The sequence below is a fragment of the Anabrus simplex genome, chromosome 6 (genome assembly GCF_040414725.1).
Source record: "Anabrus simplex isolate iqAnaSimp1 chromosome 6, ASM4041472v1, whole genome shotgun sequence".
NCBI classification, from domain to species: domain Eukaryota; kingdom Metazoa; phylum Arthropoda; class Insecta; order Orthoptera; family Tettigoniidae; genus Anabrus; species Anabrus simplex.
In genome coordinates, this window is record NC_090270.1 from 301,187,035 (window position 1) to 301,199,301 (window position 12,267).

The 12,267-nt window shown below is 41.7% G+C and overlaps 1 protein-coding gene across 1 annotated transcript in view; it reads left to right on the top strand.

Moving 5' to 3' along the window:
• LOC137501301 (uncharacterized) overlaps nt 1-12,267 on the top strand; it is an 85,652-nt gene that overhangs the window by 20,409 nt on the left and 52,976 nt on the right. Inside the window, exon 3 of the mRNA XM_068228296.1 lies at nt 12,045-12,209. Coding sequence (XP_068084397.1) covers nt 12,045-12,209 — 165 coding nt within the window. The remainder of the gene's footprint in view (nt 1-12,044; nt 12,210-12,267) is intronic.

Genomic DNA, 12,267 nt, shown 5'->3' on the forward strand with positions numbered 1-12,267 from the left:
CAGGTGTCCGTTCTTCTGAGACTCGAAGTTGTCCGTTCCGCTCCTTGCATTTGATAGCCTAGGACTTTCACACAGAGTGTTCCATAAGTTTTGACTCTTTATTTAGTAAATAATTTTCCCCTCGAGTAGACGCTTACTTAATGTTAGTTTCCTGTGTAGGTGTCCTGTATACTCTCCATTCCTGACATTTTCCGACAATGCTTTCAGGATTCAGGCTATCTCCTTTCATTGGACATGGAGTTTTTTCACGGCACCCTGGCTGTGTTCCTGACTCGATTTTTTTCTGTTGGCTTTCTCGAGCTTTAGCCTCTTGGTATTGAAGGCTCTCCGCTCCCACGATATCAAGGTTGATATCCTGGTTCTGGATTGCTCTTCTCCACCTTTCTTTTTCCTGAGTTGTGCTTTGGAGGTCTTTAAGATATTTTTCCTTCTCCTCCTCTCGCCAATCCTTCCGTGCTCTCGACTGGCGGAAGTCCTGTTTTCTTTTCCAACTCCTGGGATAGTCTGTGTACGGTCGCTTCCTTCCATTTCGTCGTGAACATTCCCAGTTCCGTACGGGTCTATTTCGACGTACTGGCGAGCGATCACGAGGTGAATCTAGCCCTTCGGGGTTACGTTGCCACGTTCTCCCTTGGTTGAACGGTCTCGACACCTCCTCCTTACCTGTGGTGGAAACTTATTGTACTTGAGGCTCTAGATTTCGCGCCTGACGAACTGGTTCCTTGGACGTCATGTCCAGCTGTCGTAATGCTACCTCAGCCTGGATTTCTGTCTGTGTGTTCGAGGCTATCATAATCCTCTGCACGTCAGCCGGTAGTTGTCGGACAATTACCTTGACCAGTTCGGACTCAGATGGTGGTGAATCTATTTCTCTAAGCTTACGTAATTAACTAGCAAATAAGTCTGCGTACTTAGTGGGCACTGACGACGCATACCTCCTGGCGTATAGCTCCGTCTTCAGGTTATGCTGTACGTCGGTATTCCAATATTTTTCCAGGAATGCCTTCTTGAAACCGTCAAAGTCGTCGAATGAGAATCTAAATGCCACAAACCAGGTGTGCACTGAATTTTCCAGAAATCTTTCAGTGACTTAATTGTCTTTCTGGCGGGATTTTTGCATCACGGATGTAGTCCTGTAGTTCGTTGATAAAGCCTTTTGGTGTCACGTTGCCTCTAATATTATTGAACTATTTTGGCTGGTCCTCGTGAAGTCCGATAATATTAACGATTTGCGTCTGACAAGTCGCGTTCAATTGTGATGTCTTTAACATCGGCCCTGAAGAAATGTCGATAGGATTAGCAGCGCTCTTTCCTAACGTTGCCAGTGGAGTTGATGCCTGAGCTGTACCAGTTATGCGCTGTTCTAGTAACGCTTATTTTTCTAGCAGCGAGTTGGTTATCGTGCTAGTATTTTCGTTCTGGATTTTTGGAGATGCATTTAGTGTACTAGCTCCTTAATTCCGTCCGAGTATTCCTCTCTTATACCTTCGGTATCAGTTTTCGAGTTGATCTTGACCTTTTGGATCTCCTTAATCAAGGTGGCTTTAATGGATTTCATCTCGGATCGACTATCCTTGAGCGTTTCGTAAAAGTATTCCATCCGTTCTGAATCGTCAGCCTGGGATGTCTTGATTTTGTCAAGGATGCCCTTCTCGACTTGCTTCAGGTTTTCGTTCAGTCCGGGGAACTTCCTGGTCCATGCCAATTTAGTGGCTTTGAGGTCTTCGGCGTTATCGCCAATCTTTTCCTCAATGTTCTGGAATGATTGCACAACTTCACCCTTTTACATGTCTACTCCTGTCAGGATGTCTTGTTGAACGTTAGCCAACCGTTTGCTAAATTCGTTTGACATGTCTGCCATGGATTTAGTTATGTTTTCGTTTACTTCCTTTTTCATACTCGTGAAATCGCTCTTGACTCTTACGAGTTCGCTTTGCATTGAAGCTTACTTGACATTAAAGTGTTTAATGTCCTAGCATATTCTTCCAAGACCTTCCTCGGTTTGGTGTTTAATGTCAGTAAGTTTTCATCTAGAGCTTCCCCAAGAGATTTTTCCAAATTTACCTGAGCATCATTAAGATCCGAAAGTCCTTTATCTAAATTGGCCTGACTATTCGTAAGTGATTTCTCCAAATTAGCCTGAATGTTGCTGAGATCAGAGAGTCCTTCCTCTAATTTAGCTTGGCTACCATTTAAGTTAGCGTCAAGTCTCTTCTCCATCTCCAGTAGCATCTGCCGTAAGCCCTCCATAATAACAATAATTCATTAAATGGCTACTCTGGCAAGAGAAGGATTCCGATCCGGACGCGGGAATGTTAGGAATTGAACCAATCTAATAGCAAAGTAATGATTTATCGACACCATGAGAGTTCTAAATTTTACTTGTATCGGTCATAATTATCTGCCTAAGTTAAGTTAATTTCATCATGGCAATAAATTCAAAATTCGTAGTCACCAGCAAGAATTTTATCTTAAACAAAATCCACATAAATTAAATTTAACACGTGCTTCTGTTAGCCACAAGAATTTGGGCGAATAAATGTACCAGTCAGCCTAACTTACACTGACCGACAGAGCAAATGCAACACCAAGAAGGAGTGGTCAGAACTTTATGCCAATTGCAGGGTAGACTGACGTCACTGAGGTATGCTCATGATGTGAAATGCGCCTCTGTGCTGCGCACGTAGCGAACGATAAATGGGACACGGCGTTGGCGAATGGCCCACTTCGTACCGTGATTTCTCAGCCGACAGTCATTGTAGAACGTGTTGTCGTGTGCCACAGGACACGTGTATAGCTAAGAATGCCAGGCCGCCGTCAACGGAGGCATTTCCAGCAGACAGACGACTTTACGAGGGGTATGGTGATCGGGCTGAGAAGGGCAGGTTGGTCGCTTCGTCAAATCGCAGCCTATACCCATAGGGATGTGTCCACGGTGCAGCGCCTGTGGCGAAGATGGTTGGCGCAGGGACATGTGGCACGTGCGAGGGGTCCAGGCGCAGCCCGAGTGACGTCAGCACGCGAGGATCGGCGCGTCCGCCGCCAAGCGGTGGCAGCCCCGCACGCCACGTCAACCGCCATTCTTCAGCATGTGCAAGACACCCTGGCTGTTCCAATATCGACCAGAACAATTTCCCGTCGATTGGTTGAAGGAGGCCTGCACTCCCGGTGTCCGCTCAGAAGACTACCATTGACTCCACAGCATAGACGTGCACGCCTGGCATGGTGCCGGGCTAGAGCGACTTGGATGAGGGAATGGCGGAACGTCGTGTTCTCCGATGAGTCACGCTTCTGTTCTGTCAGTGATAGTCACCGCAGACGAGTGTGGCGTCGGCGTGGAGAAAGGTCAAATCCGGCAGTAACTGTGGAGCGCCCTACCGCTAGACAACGTGGCATCATGGTTTGGGGCGCTATTGCGTATGGTTCCACGTCACCTCTAGTGCGTATTCAAGGCACGTTAAATGCCCACCGCTACGTGCAGCATGTGCTGCGGCCGGTGGCACTCCCGTACCTTCAGGGGCTGCCCAATGCTCTGTTTCAGCAGGATAATGCCCGCCCACACACTGCTCGCATCTCCCAACAGGCTCTACGAGGTGTACAGATGCTTCCGTGGCCAGCGTACTCTCCGGATCTCTCACTAATGGAACACGTGTGGGATCTCATTGGACGCCGTTTGCAAACTCTGCCCCAGCCTCGTACGGACGACCAACTGTGGCAAATGGTTGACAGAGAATGGAGAACCATCCCTCAGGACACCATCCGCACTCTTATTGACTCTGTACCTCGACGTGTTTCTGCGTGCATCGCCGCTCGCGCTGGTCCTACATCCTACTGAGTCGATGCCGTGCGCATTGTGTAACCTGCATATCGGTTTGAAATAAACATCAATTATTCGTCCGTGCCGTCTCTGTTTTCTCCCCAACTTTCATCCCTTTCGAACCACTCCTTCTTGGTGTTGCATTTGCTCTGTCAGTCAGTGTAATTGGTCGTCTGATCTTGTCAATGTCATGAACAGCACAAGATCACTTCTAAGCTTGGATAAGCCCATCTTTCGAGCCCCACGTCGAATAAGCCATCTTAAATGCCCCCATTATTGCCGAGCTAAGCCCAGCTAGTGAGCGAGAAATCCCGGGGTGGACCGTTCGTTCCTGGCTTTCCGTTTTTTTGAGGCATTTAAGGGAAAAAGGGGTGACGACCAAGCAGAAAAAAATTTAATTTAGAACAACGCTCTTACATTTATTAACATAAGCATCAAAAACACAAAAATATCATTCCTGGGATTTAATTACAATGAGCTTTCTTAATGTCAGGTCTTCCTGAAGCAATTAACAACCAATTAAACATCATCCTCGTCCTCCAACTTTGCTGTTCTGGAATGAAAATGAGCAAAGATTAGGCCTTCACTGCCTTCAAAAATTAAAATATTTTAAATGAAAGTGTCCAGAGACTTCAATGAGGATTTACACAAAATTAGTAGGCAGCTATCTCGCTTATTATTCCACAATAAAATTAACTTAAGGTTCCATTAATTTATTGCAATCTCAACACGTGGTCAATGTTGTATTCGGATGAATTTCATTAACTAAAGTGTGTAAGGTCCATTAATAACACTAGTGGAAATTCTGTTGGAAAATCAAAATTAATTCCAAAATTACAATTAATTAATTAATTATTATTATTAATCTCTAACCTTATCTTGTAGCATTTACTTTTATCATCACACGATTGTGCTTACAAATTGGTGTATCTCACTAAATAATTCTCATTGAAATTATAACACACATTTTCCTATTTATTTGTCACCCAATGAATTATTATTAACATTACTCGTTATCACCTAAATTCAGGCTGATAATGCCATTTGTGAACATTAAATTTATACTTGAATGACCTTTGAAGTTTCAAATCAAATTGAAAATATTTTGTAAATTTAATATAAATGTATTAAAAAGTTTCTCATATCCACGTGTGAGTTAGTTAAAGATTACTTTATAAATCGCTTGCCCTTGCTGGAAAATAACGAGACGATCTTACGTCTAAATCTTTGGAAAGTGCAAATTAAATCCTAACCTGGTCTTAATCGACACTAATCTCAACAAATTGTTCCTTAAGATATGCTAAATAAGTCATCATGGTGGCAAAACAACGTTGAACACAATCCGTGCCGTGGCAATAAATGCACGACCAGATAAAATTACATAAACAATCGAAAACATAGAAAATATTCATAATTACAACACACACATACTTCACACTAACACAACGTAACGCGTATTTTTATATACACAATGTTTACAATGAATCCTGCCCCTCTGAATTTTTTGATTATTTTTAGCATGGTCGCCTCAAAAATATCCGGAAGATGAATTCGTGTCGAAATATTCCCACTCGAATAGTGGCTAGGTGATCGAAATTCGGGGTATCACTTGAATGAAATACTCATTAAACAGCAACGGAGACTCATCTAAATTTCTGAAATTATTTTGAAGATTCCAATAGAATTCCATAATAATCACCATCACATGGGTTACAAGTCGTAAAAGGTAGCGTTCGTGAGCCATAATCACATTATTATTACTCCCTATTCACGAAATGTATTCAACGTGTGCTCCACTTATAGTAAATCACATTGTGCTCCCAAAGACACAGGCAACAAATCATTCAACAATAATGAATTATCCAATTAATAAATTATTATATTATTATCCCGCACACTGCCATATTCCAAGCGCATCATGAACTGAGCACATTAAATCTCACATATAAGGAATCTAAGATAATTTATAGCTCACGACCGTTTAATTCCATTCTTAACCCGATCTTTACTTAATTTTATTATTATTTTAAGTGATTATTAGGTCTATCAGTCTTCTTGAAATGTCGTGAAATAAGATGACTCGATCCTAAACAATGCAAGTGATCTTAAAATGACACTTAATTCGACACTATCTCATAAGTTTTACATGTAACTCCAATCAAGTTTATTTCCAATATCACAGGTAAACAAATGAAGTTTATCGCGTGGTCAGTGATTTTAAAATCTGTCTAAATCCTACGTATTAGAACTCGTTCAAAGACAGACTACACAGCCAATCTAATAGATTTCAAATTTCAGTCACACACATGTAAATCGACTACCATGACACCTCAAGAAATGAAAATGAAATAACTCAATCTACTACAAGAACTAATAGAGCTACGATTTAGAGAAGAAAGATCCTCTAGCTTTACAAAGATGAGAAAGAAAATAAGCACTTAAAATGGTACTCAAGTTTAGCTGAGGTTCGATTCCAGGTTGAAGTCTGTCATTCCGGCATTTTCCCGTCAGTCACCTTCTCCGCCCAGAAGTGCCTTACATACTTAGAAGGTCATGGAGACACGGCACTAGACGTCCCACGATGAAATTATGATGCACATTGTAGAGGAAAAGTCCATCTTGGCGTATACGGCGATTCGCTGGGATGAACTTGCTACGTTCCAGAAGTGTAAGCTGTAACTAATGAAACAGATATTAGAATGTGCACATACATGCTGGAATACGTAATGTTCTCGTGGAGAAATAAACGTAACTTGGATCATTACTGTTGAGGTTCACTCCATAAGATTTTATAGTAAACTGCACTAAATTTAGCAGAGCGGATGTCTGCTTGCACGGCTGAACTTTTCCTCCCACGTGGTTCCGATGAAATAGCGTAGACCAGAGTAGATTAGAGCAGAGAAGAATAGTGTAGCAGCAGCAGAGAGTGGTTTACTACGAACATGACGTTTTATACGTTTCGCTCGGGGTGTGTGCTTTTTAGAGACGATCATTGGTTCACGGGGTCTCTTGTAATTGGTTGTGACTGTTTCTATAAGCTTGCCTGCTTGCACGGCTGGTTATCATGCGCGTGTCTCGCCTGGGAATACTGGCTTGTCACGTGATCTACCCTGCACTCAGTCGAACACGGATCAATACATTGTCCCTCTGAACGAGAGAAAAAACCAGTTTGGTGCTCACACACAGCTTTCCAAATAATGAATACAACTCCCGGCGAACAATAAAACTTTTAATGTCGGCTTGTCGTAAATAATCTAATGATAGCCAAATTTGAAGCGGACAGTATGACGCTCTCATTTTCAAGTTACACCAGTTCTCTCTTCCCCAATCCTACATCCGTCGCCTTTAATCATATCTCACTGACCGCTCTGCAACCATTCACATACAAGGCCAATATTCCCGATCCTTCCACATGAGTTTTTCCCCACTGTCCCCACTGTCCCCACTGTCCCCACTGCTATTCCTTCTATTCGACGGAGACATTCCACAGCCCCCACACCTCCCCCATACATCTACTGTCCCCACTGTCCCCACTGTCCCCACTGCTATTCCTTCTATTCGACGGAGACATTCCACAGCCCCAACACCTCCCCCATACATCTATTCAATATCGCAAATGACACATCTATTCTCGCTCCATTTCCATCCGTCCAAAGCATCAACCGGCGTCTCCAACCCTTCCTTAAATCCTTTGTAAACTGGTGTGATCGCTGGCACCTGCGGCTCAATTCCACTAGAACCAAGTCCACCCTTATCTGTCCCCGTAAGCGCCGCCTCTCTATAAGACGAAATCTAAAAAAACTCAAGCTCACCATCCAAAAAACCGCTATCCGCCCCCAACCATCCCTCAAATATCTCGGAATTATCATCGACGAACACCTCACCTTCCGCCCACATTTCCTTCATATTACGACCCGAGCCCAGCAGAGATCCCAGCTGCTCCGCTGGCTTGCGGGAACCAACTGGGGTCTCAGTTGCCAATTTCTAATCCTCACGTATACATCCTTCATTCGCTCATTCATCACGTATGGATATCCAGCCTGGCTCGCTGCAACTAGCACCAATCCCCATCTCCTCCACCCACTCCTATCCATGGAGAGAAGATTATTCCGCATCGCCCTCCACGTTCCCCCACTCTACCACACCTGTGACCTCTACAACATCTTCCGAATCCCCAAACTGGCTGCCCATACCTCAGCTATATTCCAACGCTTCATCCAGCGCTCCCTTGACGAAGAAAATCCCCTCATAACCCATCTCTTCCAAGTTCACCTGAAACGCCCTCTCCGAATCCTTACCCCAATTCACAACTTCCAAACACTCATAGCGCCCGCAGATCGGCCGGGCCCGTAAGAACCATGTTCAGCATCGGACACCCGGTTAAGCATAATATTAAGCCCAGAAGCTATCAGAACTGCTCGACTCTCACCTGGCACTATCACCTTCAAACCATGTATTCATATATTTATTTATATGTCTGTCTTTATCAACCAATACTGTCTGTCTGTTAGGTAATCAGCCCAGAGGCTGGTTGGATCCTCAAATAGCATCACCAAAGGTTATGCGGTTATAAGGAAACCGCAAAAACCAATGGCAGCACCAACATGAGGTGTACTAGGCAAGACGAGGAGTGAGGTAGTTTGCCATTGCTTTCCTCACTGGGTTAGAAAGTGCTATTGCAGCACGACTGACCCTATGAGCAACACCTTTCATAACACTCAGATGCACTAGTCGTGCTCTGAATGCCATTACTCAGTACCACCCATACCCCCAGCAGCTTCCATATTGTCACAGCCATGGATGAGACTGGGACTTTGGTGAAAGCTACACTTTACTCTGGCCTGTGCCAAGAGATTGGTACAAAAGTACTGTATCCATCAAGAAATGGCAGCAGGCACCAACCAATACTATATTGCATTAACTGAAGTAAACTGAAACCTACTCCGTTGAACAAATTGTATAGTCTTGCTGGTATTGCCCCTCCTGATATCCATCGAGAGGTTGCAGCAAGAAACGAGAGGCTGAAGGCGAAACATCTGAAGCTCACCCTCTGTATGGATACAGGCCAGTTACTCCAAGACTCAAATCAAGGAAAAGTTTCCTCAGAACAACAGAGGCTCTTAACGGGCACCTCAGCAATCCAGAATTGATATACGGCGCTCAAGTTGCACTCGTTCCGAAGAATGGTTGACACCAAGTGAAGAATTACCACCTGGTCACATGGAGAAATTAAGTACTTGGAGATCATGGAACCGATTACGGGCAGGCGTGACAAGATGTAAAAGCAACCTGCAGAGGTGGGGTTTCAACATCGAGTCATCATTGCGTGAGAGTGGTGCAATCCAGACGACGTCTCATTTGTTGCAGTGTAGTAGGTGTCCTAAAACATGCACAGTACAAGATCTACTTCAGGCAACAGAAAATGCACTGGAAGTCACCAATTTGTGGGCAAAAGTAGTATAAACATTCTTTTATAAGTGTGACTCTGTATATAATGAATATAATTTAGTAAGAGTATATATGTATTTATAACATTGATGCTTCTGATACGAATAAATACATAACCAATAATGAAACTCAATCTTTATATCATGACTAACAACATTTGGAAACAAGGGTTTATAAAAATACTATATATCCTATTCGTTGAACTAAAATATGTAAATGCACTAAATATACACAGTCAAGCATTTATACACCCTATGGAAACGCAGGCCAATTCATTACAACTCAAAAAGGCCACATCCCCCTCTTCCATTTCCGTCATATTTCACACCCAATTACCCACCTTCCTCTTTCAAAACAAACCCCAACACGCCCACAACTCTCTGCCAGAGCGAGGGAACAACACTCTTGGTAGCCCACATCAACCATTCAGGGTGGGGAATGAAAACGGAAAGAAAGAAAAACGTGTGACTTTAGAGTTAAAACATATTTTCTTTTACAAAATTTACCCATTGTTTGTGCAGAGTTGGGTCTTTTAGGAATCTATAAAAGGACAACTTACGTTCCTTTGCGTTGCTGGGACGGTTTGTACAGTTTACAACCACACAACACGGCATTTTAACAGCACAAACATGACATGTACACTTGAATTCACTTCACTCACGTACAATAAGGCACAATTTCACGAATTTTACAATATTCGCAAACCTCGAAGGACGAATAGCAATGAGAAATGCGTTTCTGTTAAAACCCATATACCTGATAAAGAAAATACATTTTAAAAATACAGTACACTATTTCTGGTAAAACTAATTAGTGAAGTGCCACTTTACCTACTACCTCTCAATAGATGCCCCTGGACTCACGAATAATATATCATTCCTGAAGAGGGAGACGAATGTGCAAAAAGTTTGGATATTGCTGTCCAAAGGAATTGTGTATAGATGTTACAACCGTCGTTGAGGGCTAACTTTTATCCATTTTTCAGTTGGAGCGGTAATATTGTCTAGTGGAGATGACTAGCAGCAGAAAAGACAAAGTAACGATGATAATCAGTCAGTGTGATGCTACTGTTGACCAGTTTTATCCTTTTGGGAATTGCAGATCATCACATTCTGTTTTCTTCAGGTTAGGCGGTATTACAGCATCCCAGGTAAAGGGAGTCTTTTATTTCCCCCTCTATTAATAACTCCTATTTATCGACTTCTTCTTCGTCTTCTTCTTAACGTTTTCATTCTTAATTCAATGGCCATTTCATTACCTTCCCGATTAATACAGGTGGATAACCACGTGGATTTGCACTTTGTAAAATTAAAATAATCACATTAACAACGACCATCCTTGCTACAAATCTTTACTATGATAGTTGAACAGCGTTTCTACGTCAGAGATATTTGGCACTGATGGACTTGGTAATGCAAACATAAATTCTTGAATATCTCCATTATTATAGCTCGTATTACAGTAAAAATGCATCGAAATGATGTAAAAAACAAAATGAGGTTCTTATATTTATTATTTTGTGTTGTTTTAAAATAGAACCAATATTTTCCGAGATATTTGGTAATTTGTGAAAAATATAATAATCATGAATATCTACGTTATTACACTTCGTTCGGTAAAAACGCATGAAACAGAAAAGGAAGGAAATAATATTTTGCACAACATTTATTATGTACATATTTTCATGCACCAAATATTAATTGAGAAATTGGGCATTTCCTGCTTTGGTCCCCTTAATATTACTAAGCCACTCTATATATTAATTAAATACTATATAGCCTAGTGCACATCCTCTCTGTCCCCGGAGTCAGACATTGATGGTCTTCAGATGAAACTGCTTTCGACTTATGTAAAGCTAACGTATCCACAAAGACGCACACGAGATGCTGTCAGTTGGTACAATTTTTATTCACATCAATTTACAAATTAAACACACACATAACCTTAATCACTGCTGTCACCACAAAGCACTCACATCACAAACCGCCATTTAAAAATGCCAGTTGCTGCACATGAAGATTACAACCTTGAAACACAGTTGAAACAGTTGACTACCTACTGCCTACATCGGCATGTCAGTTAACCACAACATGTGTTCACCAGTGAAACTCCTAAACAATAACTCGTCGTTACCATCAAGACCACCCCCTCATATATGTGCCTGGCCAGGCTTCTAGAAAGCTACATTACAAAATATACCTTCTCGAAAATTCGAGAGTGCCTAATACATAGATTATAATGTACAGAATATTCTCCATCGTTCTCGCCTACCTATACCATTCTGGATGTTACAGTGTGTTTCACAATTATGGATTACAAATTATATATACAGGTAAGAATGAATTATATACAGGTTCTTATATTAATTGAACTGATATAAATGTCTATATGCGGTGCATGTTCCATGACATAACCTCACAAACAACGCCATTGTATCATAACAATAATACAAATACTAACTGGACGTAACACTTCATAGCCATAATACAAGTAATAATAATAATAATAATAATAATAATAATAATAATAATGATAATAATAATAATGATAATAATAATAATAATAATAATAATAATAATAATTCGACCTCGTTCTTGTATTATTTACCCATGTGTGAGTGAATATTGTTTTCAATTTATATCCGTTTATTGCACTTGCGTCAAAGCTAATCCGAGATTTTTATAAAGGCAAATATTTGAAGTGTGCAGACAGAATTATAAGTTTACTTATACTAGGAATGGTTTGTATGGATAATGTGTGTTTTTGTTACTTTTTCCAGATGCGCTTTGATGTGAGCAAATGGGGCATCGGAGGATGGGGTTTCAACGCCTACGTTTATGAAACATATCAGCCATGCAAAGAAGGAAGGACGTTCGCCCCAGATGTAGTCGACTCTTTCTTTAACTCATCAGGAGTTGATCCACCAAGATGTCCCATTAAACAGGTAAGAACAAGCCTCGAAGTGAATACAGGGTTATTCTAAATTATTTACGTGAAGGTGA